The sequence below is a fragment of the Anabrus simplex genome, chromosome 4 (genome assembly GCF_040414725.1).
Source record: "Anabrus simplex isolate iqAnaSimp1 chromosome 4, ASM4041472v1, whole genome shotgun sequence".
NCBI lineage: Eukaryota > Metazoa > Arthropoda > Insecta > Orthoptera > Tettigoniidae > Anabrus > Anabrus simplex.
The window spans coordinates 278,321,257-278,331,173 of NC_090268.1; the positions used below are offsets into that span (position 1 = coordinate 278,321,257).

Here is a 9,917-nt window from a genome sequence, read left to right on the forward strand (position 1 = left end):
AAAGTTATGCAGATACAATATTTGAAGTATGAATATTTTAAAAAAGGAATATAACTACAATTTATTATGTTTCATTCAACAATATTTCTATAATACTTCAATTCAATTAGGAAAATAATTTAATTACAGGGTGAGAAATCGATGAAAGTTACATTCATACAGAAACTTAATTTTAATTTAGATTAAGAACGATAAACTTGAATACTAGCTTCATTCATTTCTTTAGAGACTGTTTCGCGCTGACTGCTCCTCAGGTTTATCATCGGTCAATAAAGATGCGGTAGTTTCCCGTGATAACGTAAATGCAATGTTTTATTGGTTTGAACAAGTATCATTTAAAATGGTTTCAAGCGGCAATAATGGAGCGGAGTCCTTCTAAAGAAAATATGTTAGCAAATTTGTATCGATACAAGGAATGGATATACAGTAGTTACTAAGTTTCAAAACGTGGTTCATTTATTTAGGTATACATCGTTCAGATATCATTAGTTCAAACCCTGATGTTGTAGCGGCTACAGGCCTTATTGTGTGTAATTATTTGCAGGCTTTAACTTATAGTCTAGTTACCTGGACCTGAGGACTGGTTCGAGGTCCACTCAGCCTACGTGATTAGAATTGAGGAGCTATCTGACGGTGAGATAGCGGCCCCGGTCTAGAAAGCCAAGAATAACGGCCGAGAGGATTCGTCGTGCTGACCATACGACACCTCGTAATCTGCAGGCCTTCAGGCTGAGCAGCGGTTGCTTGGTAAGCCAAGGCTCTTCAAGGGCTGTAGTGCCATGGGTTTTTTTTAACTTATAGTCCAGGAAAATTCTGGAAATATACTTTAGTACCATACCTTGTACAAGATTCTCGTAACTATATCTTAATTATTAAAGTTGAATGCACTGCCTTACAATTTACAGCGATGAAGATCTTCAGAAGATTCCCACATACACGTTATATGTTAACGTGGTGAATAGTTATAAGCAGAATTCTAGCGGTTTAACTTCGCACATGCAGTTTTTCACCGGCTTGCTCGGTCAGACCATCGCTTAGTGTGATAATGGTAAACTAAGGGAAGCCATCTTAAGGCCTGCTGAAGGGTTCGAACCCACCATTACAGTTACACGAACTGAATCGCGTAGCCTAACGAATTCACGCGTATAGAATAGGTTCTCTTCACGCTAAAATGAATCAATAAATCCACTGTAGTATTCAGGTTAGTAAGCCTGTATCAGTTCTCCGTCTGGTTATAATAAATTGAGCTTTTCATTAAGTTATCATGGGATGAAGTTCTTAATTTTTCAACGTGTTATCAAAATAAACGTTGTTATAGAAATAAAATACTGAATAACGGAAGTTGCATAACTAAGACCCCAGTTAGAGTATGATTCCAGTGTATCGGTCCCTCACCTGCATTACTTGATTCGAGAACTGGAAAGGATCCAGAGGAAAGCAGGACGATTTGTTCTGGAAGATCTCCGACTTCGGGTGGGAAGACTTCAGAGTAAGGAGATGAACTGCTCTACTAAGCGGTACGTGGCGAGCTGTCTGTGGAGAGTAAACGCTTAAGCTTGATTATAGTTTTACGTCGCACCAACACAAATAGGTCTTATGGCGACGTTGGGATAGGAAAAGCCTAGGTGTAGGAAGGAAGCGGCCGTGGTCTTAAAGGTACAGCCCCAGCATTTGTCTGGTATAAAATGGTAATAATAATAATAATAATAATAATAATAATAATAATAATAATAATAATAATAATGTTATTTGCTTTACGTCCCACTAACTACTTTTACTGTTGTTGGAGACGCCGAGGTGCCGGAATTTAGTCCCGCAGGAGTTCTTTTACGTGCCAGTAAATCTACCGACACGGGGCTGTCGTATTTGAGCACCTTCAAATACCACCGGACTGAGCCAGGATCGAACCTGCCAAGTTGGGGTTAGAAAGCCAGCGCCTTAACCGTCTGAGCCACTCAGCCCGGCAGGTATAAAATGGGAAACCATGGAAAACCATCTTCAGGGCTGTTGATAGGGTTCGAACTCACCATCTTCCGGACGCAACCTCATAGCTGGGCGCCCCTAACCACATGACCAACTCGTCCGGTAGAGCTTTTTAAAAAGTAGGGAAGATTATAATATAAAAATAAAGTTAGAAATCAAGAGGACAAGATGGAACAAATGTTCGCTTATAGGAAGATGAATGAGGAATTAGAATAATTTTTGTAAGGATGATGTCCGATAAATGTCCAACTTCTTTAACATCATTTGAGAAAAACTAGGTATATCACTGACGTCGTTTCTGTCACCTGGGCGTCGGCCGTGAATGCAGATCGGTGGTGAGAAGTTCATGACGAGGAACTAAAATGGAAGATTCAGTAGCATGTAAGATAGAAAATAATGAAAAACATGATAAACACCTATCAGTAAAGAAACAGTGTAATTAATGTGATCGGTTTCACGTCCCAATACTTTTACGGTTATCGGAGACGCTGAGGCGTCGGAATTTCGTCTCACAAGAATTTTGTAACGATGCATTAACTATACGGGCGTCGTTAGATTGGGAAGAAAGATGGTACCTGTCCCACTCAATAATTTTTTGTGTCTTGTCTTATGTCAATGACTCATTTCTTCTACAATGCCAGTTTTAGTTTGGATGAATTAAGTGATAAAACATGTGATGAAATATACCTATCAGCACACCATCACAAGTGAATAGGATCAATTTCAACAATGCTAACTCGAAATCTAGAAATGAGGTGTAAATCTCTGGATATAACGTGAGATCGCCGCATTTTTACCCCCACGTTAATAAGACATTTATCAACGCAGCTGTTAGTGTAAGTTAACAGTGCCGGTGCGGAGCGCTGAATGCAAATTATTTGTTTCAACTTGCTCTGCCGTCTAATAATTCTCAATTATTTTACTGGAAAGAAGTAACCAGAAAATAGAACATGAGAACCTCCTTGCTCGATATAGACATAATAGACTGTAGGCTACATATGAAGACCACTTAGACCGCTTTTACTATATAAAACAGTGGTGATGAATTTCGTTTCGAAGAATGAAAAGACTCGGTTTGGTACTGTCTAATAAAACATGAGCATAGATTACTTCCGGCAAGTGTACAACGGGAATCCTCTATCGGCGAGTCAGTTTGCTTTTCTTCAGTCACATGTGTATTAAGTAATTGTGTAGTTTATCTTTTCAGCTACAATAGTTAAGTTTGTGGAACCGATAGGGTCTTGGTAGGCCTAAATAGTGTACTCGTATGCTAATGAATAATAGCTTCTCCAGCAAGCAATATTATCCTACTTTAAAACTGAAAATCTACAGCCTGTTTCCAATCGTTCGATCGAGTGAGGAATGGAATGAATGAAGCCCCTGTCTAGCGGCGAGGATAGGAACTGTGCCGACCGCCGAAGCCTGTCGCACTCCACTGAGGCAATGGCTAATGGGTGACAGATGAAATGATGTTGAAGAGTGTAGATGTAATGAAAGATAATAGGGAAATTCGGAGTACCGGGAGAAAGCTTGTCCCGCCTCCGCTTTGTCCAGTACAAATCTCACATAAAGTGACGAAGATTTGAACCACGGAACCCAGCGGTGTAAGGCCGGCGCAATTACGCCTTAGCTACGGAGGCTCTTTCCTTAAATCTAATATTACAAATAAAAACTGCACCTTGAAGTTAAGAAATAATTAGTGCATGCGACATTTAGGATGCCTCCAGTAGTTAATAGCTGATGATGATGATGCTTGGAGTTTAAAGGGGCCTAACATCGAGGTCATCGGCCCTAGTTAATAGCTAATGACGTTCGTGATTAATATACAGACAAGGGGCTGGCATATTTGAGCACTTTCAAATTCCATCGGACTGAGCAGGGATCGAACCAGCCAACTCAAGCTCTACCGTGTAACTCATTCATACCGGCAAGCGAAAGAGGATATTCACTAGAATCTTACTTCAAATAAGATGCCTGTTTCTATAAACATTGTTCTTTTAATCATTTAATATAGGCCTACTGGTTGTTTTTCCTAGTTGCTTTATGTCGTACGTACGCAGGTCTTATGGCGACGATGGAATAGGAAAGGCCTAGGAGGTGGAAGGAAGCGGCCGTGGCCTTAAGGCACAGCTCCAACATTTGCCTGGTGTGAAAATGAGAAACCACGGAAAATCATCTTCAGGGCTGCCGACAGTGGTATTCGAACCCACTATCTGCCGGATGCAAGCTCACAGCCGCTTGCCCCTGACCGCACGACCAACTCGCCCGGTCCTTTAATATACTAATATACGCTTGCCATCATATTTCTGTTACGAGTGAGTTGGCTACGCGGTTCGGATCACGTAGCTGTAAGTTTACATTCGGGAGATAGTGGATTGGAATCCCATTCCTGGTAGCCAAAAAGGTTATTTTCCGTGGTTTCCCATTTTTACACCGGGCAAATGCTGGTACACACAATTGCTGACCCACTGCAAATCCAGTACAATCCCAGAACGCTAGCCTTAATTAAGGCCACGGTCGTTTCTTTCACAGTCCTAGTTCGTTCTTATCCCATTGTCGCCATAAGACCTAATAGTTCCCTTGGTAGGCTTACGAAGTATTTATTCATCAATCAGTTGTTTATTGACTCTCGCATTTTAGTTTCATATCACTTCTTTTATTTATTTGTACTTCCTACAATGATAGGCTGCCTAAATCTGACAAAAGTATACCACAACACTTGAATCTTGAATGTGTAACCATGAAGACTTTTCTGGAGTTAATCCTTCTCGTATGCAGTACTATAGAGGTGATTTCTGACCATTTGGGTGGAGCCTTTAATAGCCAAAATGGCTAAATCACAGTACAGATTCTTAGGAATGCCCAACTTCTGGAAAAATGATCTCAACTAAGAATGTTGATATGGTTCCTCTTGCTCCAATGAAAAGTCCTACAACACTTATACAGGAAATGTTGTATGATTCTTTCATTTGACAAATTCTTCTTCTTCTTCGTTTGTTCAATTTAAATTAGTAATCAGGAATTGTATCTTGAGTTAACTGACTGAAAAACTCACGTTATAATTTGATAGAAAATACTAAAAATTATGGCTTCTAAACAAATTATTCCGTTGCTCGACTAAATTACTGTAATCGCATGTCCGCCAACCTAGAAGTAGCTTCATCACACTGCAAATCTAGAACAATCCCAGGATGTCAGCCTACCTAACATATAGTCAACAGAGGCTTCCTCTTTTGTTTCCTTAGCATGCCTAGACCGACTAATTACAAATATACTCATCAGTACAAATATTGCGGGTACAAAAGTTACCAAAAATTTCATAAGCACCAATACGGGTCGACTACTTGTACTTTTACGTAATTGCCTATATCGTCGTGATCACAGTTATGGTACCTCCAGTTTTTACGTGGATTTTAAATTCATTTCCCCTGTTTAAATTTTTAGATCTGTCACATGGTTGTTGACAAATAGGGATTAAGAAATCTTAGAGATATTTGCGAGGAAAACGTTAAGGAAGATCTTGGAATTCCGAGACTACTGGATAACCGCCAACTGGAACATTTTTTTTTCAAGGAATCTGATGTGGTATCTGTTACAAATATACATAGGTTAGAAAGGATAGAGCACATTGGTAGAATGGAGAAAGACGGTTCAGTGAAGATACTAATCTTTCAAAACCCCTATGGTTGTAGAAAAAGGGAAGACAAACTACGCTGGTTATTTGATGTAGGCCTACTGTCGAGGCAAATCTGGAAATTCGGAGAATGAACGAATGAACCAGGAGGTGTGAGTGGAAGAAAATTCTTGAAGAAACTAAGGCTATTAGAATAATTTCCTTTTAAATATCCTTAATGTAATGGCCGGGATTCAAATTACGGCTGTCTAGATAAGAAGATAGTGACGATGACATTCGACTTTCATGCCACCCAGTCCCTCGAATACCGTATTACATTTTGTTGCATAAGAGGACAGTGGAAGCTGACGGTGAAATCAGAAACCTCGTCCTCAGTCTTCCCCTTAGAATGGGGCAAGAATAGACTTTCATTGCGGAAGGGGAAAACAATATTTTTCCATGGTTCTATATACAGGCCTAATAAGTTTACAATGTGCAAATAGCGACGACATAAATGTATTAAAATTACGTTCTCTAATTGAGCTACAAGAAATTATTCGTCATTCCTCATTCGAGAAAAGACATCGCGTAACACATTACTGACTTCAACATAAAAAGCAAGCCTAAGTATTCTGACACACTTATCGAATTTCTTCCAATGAACTCAGAAAATTCTTGTGTGTCTCCTTGGGAACAATGTTATCTATCCTGTAAGTAGTATACTTAAGAAACAGAACATATGGAAATACTCCGGGCTGTATTGCACATTTAAAAGCATCTTAGTATCATCATGAAACCTACAGTTTTGCGTGTAATCCGAACCACCTGGACATGACTTTGCAAGAAGGTTGTATCATAACTCAATGAAATAAGGCAAACATTACAATAGCCATTCAAGCGATTACAATCAACGTCTTAGCTTAACGACATGCGAACCGTAGCAGCCGATCTGACATTGGAAACAAGCCCAGGGCACGTGAACCCGCGCGCTGGGCGATTTAACTTGAGTGTTTATGTCACGCGACTCAATATTACAGTCCTATGAAGGGAGATAAATGTTTGTAATGATGGGAAAAAATATTTGTAAAAATATGGACCACTCGATGTTAAAATTGTGACAGGAAAATAATTATAATTGTAATGGCCTGGATAGGAACTAGATTACGGGATTACTTCAAGAGGTATTTCGTGTATGGACCACCAGCGATCTCATTCACAGTGATTGCTCCAGAGTACAAAGCAATTTAGATACGATCTTCAACTAGCGAAGGACAATTAAATATTTCTTTTTGCAATTTCGTTTAGTTACTTTTCTCTTTCAAGAGATTATCATGGAGATCTTGTAGTGATCAAATTTATTCAAGGTTCATTTCATGCACGTTATTTTTTTTTATCGATAGTAAGTTGGATTAGCAATTGATTAAGTAACTGTTTTTGGAGAGCCATCCCACACGTATTTTCATCTTTATTATGTTCTTTAGGGTATTATTTTCTCCTAGATTATGCATTGATGCTTTCGTTTGAGTTTCGGAATAATATATTTAGTTACATAAATGACCAGCGAGTATTGACGATGGTTTTTTTTTTTTTTTTTTGCAAGTTAATTTACGTCGCATCGACACAGATAGTTCTTATGGCGACGATGGTATAGGAAAGGCCGTGGCCTTTATTAAGGTACAGCCCCAGCATTTGCCTCGTGTGGACGATGGATTTAGTGACCTCAACCATGCTCTCCTAATATGAGTAGGGAACACATTTCCCTAAGGCAACAGATGAAATGAGTTATAATTCGTTATGCAGACACTAAGATTGTAAAGTATATCCACGCGAGTGGTGTATATAGACCCAGTGAACAACGGATCGATCGAAGACACTTACAGTAGTTATGTGTACGATATTTTTATGTCGAAATAAGCTGTACGGGGTGCGATGGCTGAGCCACTTCATCATAAATTTGGAATACCGGTCAATGCAAACGAGATTTTTCGAAATAGAAAACCAAACCAAACACCATGGCGTAACAGCTCTGAAGGGCCATGGCCTACCAAGCGACTGATGCTCAGCCCGAAAGCCTGCAGATTACGAGGAATCGTGTGGTCAGCACGTTGAATACTTTCGGCCGTTACTCTTGGCTTTCCAGACCGGATTAACAGTCCTGTAAAACTGTATGCTCGCTTTGATTGAATTATCTGCCATAAGGGAATTATCAAAATTGACCTAACCTACTTCAAGTCTCACCTTATTGGGAAGAAAGAATGAGATAATGATTCCACCCTTACACAAGAGGTTAAAATTAAGTTTATACCATGTTATCTTCTGATTCATTATCAATATCTACTGTTATGTCTAAACATTCAACAATGTTCATATTCATATGTCTTCCAAGTAGGTTAGCATATATTTATTTGTAATATTAATTCGGGAAATAAAATAGGGACTGCGTATTCAAAATTCAAACCTCAAAATTCCCTGATTTCAAACTAGCCGGCAATTTCACGTTATATCACTAGCCGTGTTGCTCAAAATATTATGATTCTTAGAGAATCGTAAGAGGCTCGATTGTTTTCCATTGTTATAAACTAATATTAAAGTGAAGTATATTTTATCTTCTATAAAATCATGAATTAGGGGATAACATGTGCATTGTGAGGCGTCCAAGTTAACATAATTACAACATTCGAAGATATATGCCACAATTTCAGAATTTTCAGAAAGGAGATATGTTACGGGGTGTTCCACTGCTCTTGACAAGTAGATTTGACCCATTTCACTTTCCATTGCTTTAATATCCCACTCAAATAATTAGGTCATATCATGTAAACAACTATAATAAGGAAGAGCTGTAAGTCTTCTTTAAGAAAATTATTTTGTGATAATAAATAATTTTCGATCATGAAACCAAGACTTCCACAAGGAAACATTACTTAAAATTATCTGTTTTAGCTTAAATTGAAGGTTTACAGCACCTGAAGTTGCCGGAAGTCTGCAGAAGAGTGACGGCAAGTAGTAAATAGAAGTATCTAAGGCTGGAGCAGGTGGACAACCGGAGCATAATGTCACATGGCTATAAGGAGCTATTTCTTTCAGCCGTGAGGCAACATTATCACAATCACAGCACACGCGTCTTGTCATTCAGTTAACACATTACACTTTATTATTTAAACACGAGTTGCTCGCCACATGATGTTTGGACCCGCAGCACAGGAGAGGACAGAACAGACGAGCCGGTCGCCAACGCCTGACTGACTGACTTACCTGAGAAAGTTGTACGGTGTGGTGTAGTACCTGGCCGGCGGAGACCAGCCGGTTCCACCGCACACGCGGGGGCTCCCGGGGCCCTGCGCAGGGTGGGGACACGTGTACCCACCGCCAAACCGCGCCCTGTCCGCCTTCCCATTGGTTAACATTGCCACGGGAAGGGGTGAGCCATCTTATATCATTGGTTAAATACAACAACCCTCCCAGTCAGCTTAGTTTTTATTCACATTTCCTCCCTCTTATTACCATACTCTCCCTCCCATGATAATTGCGCGCAAATCACTCGTACCCTCCCCTTTTCCCCTTCACACCAAGTAGAAAATAACTCCATCGAACCATAAAGAGAAACGATATGACTCAATATGTACCTAACGAAAAGGAAAATTACCGATGCATTTTACTGACATAGCATTAGCATACACATCCAATTCAGGAGAACGAGACTGTTATCGTGCTGAAGAATCTTACACTTCCGTGATTTCAAATGCTTAACGCTAGAATAAGTTCATGGGGCGTGCTCTAAAATCCTATCTACATCATAAAAGACAATACAGATCTATTTTCCCCGCTTTTATACAGTAATATTAAGCGCATTTTGAAATTATTTAGATATTTGCAAAGCAAATTTCGTATTCTTCTAACTATAATACGAAGCGTAATCATAGATGTAAATTTTGATTCCGAACTACCAGCGTGGAATGAATTTCATACCAACTGTATAACAACCAGAAGCCACTCAGTCGAACAGATTTTTTAAATGCAAGACCCAATGTTCTCTAGAATTTTATTTAGGCCTACAGATGATGATGATGATGAATGGTCCTTCAAAGGGGACAAATTACAAGGACACTGCTGCTGGTGGTTTAACGTCGCACTAACACATCGATTGTTTACGGCGACGAGAGGATGGGAAAGGGCTAGAATTGAAAAGGTAGGGGCCGTGGCTTTTGCCAGGTGTGAAAATGGGAAGCCACGGAAAATCACCTTCAGGGCTGCCGACCGACAGTTTGATTGCACCATCTACCGAATGCAAGCTCACAGATACACACCTTAAATGCGTAGC

At 39.7% G+C, this 9,917-nt stretch overlaps 1 protein-coding gene across 1 annotated transcript in view; it reads right to left on the minus strand.

Annotated features, from left to right (window-relative positions):
- Nucleotides 1-8,872, minus strand: part of Wnt2 (Wnt oncogene analog 2) — a 1,072,327-nt gene extending 1,063,455 nt beyond the window's left edge. The window contains exon 1 of the mRNA XM_068227505.1: nucleotides 8,563-8,872. Coding sequence (XP_068083606.1) covers nucleotides 8,563-8,648 — 86 coding nt within the window. The 5' untranslated portion in view covers nucleotides 8,649-8,872. The remainder of the gene's footprint in view (nucleotides 1-8,562) is intronic.
- Nucleotides 8,873-9,917: the final 1,045 nt, after the last annotated feature.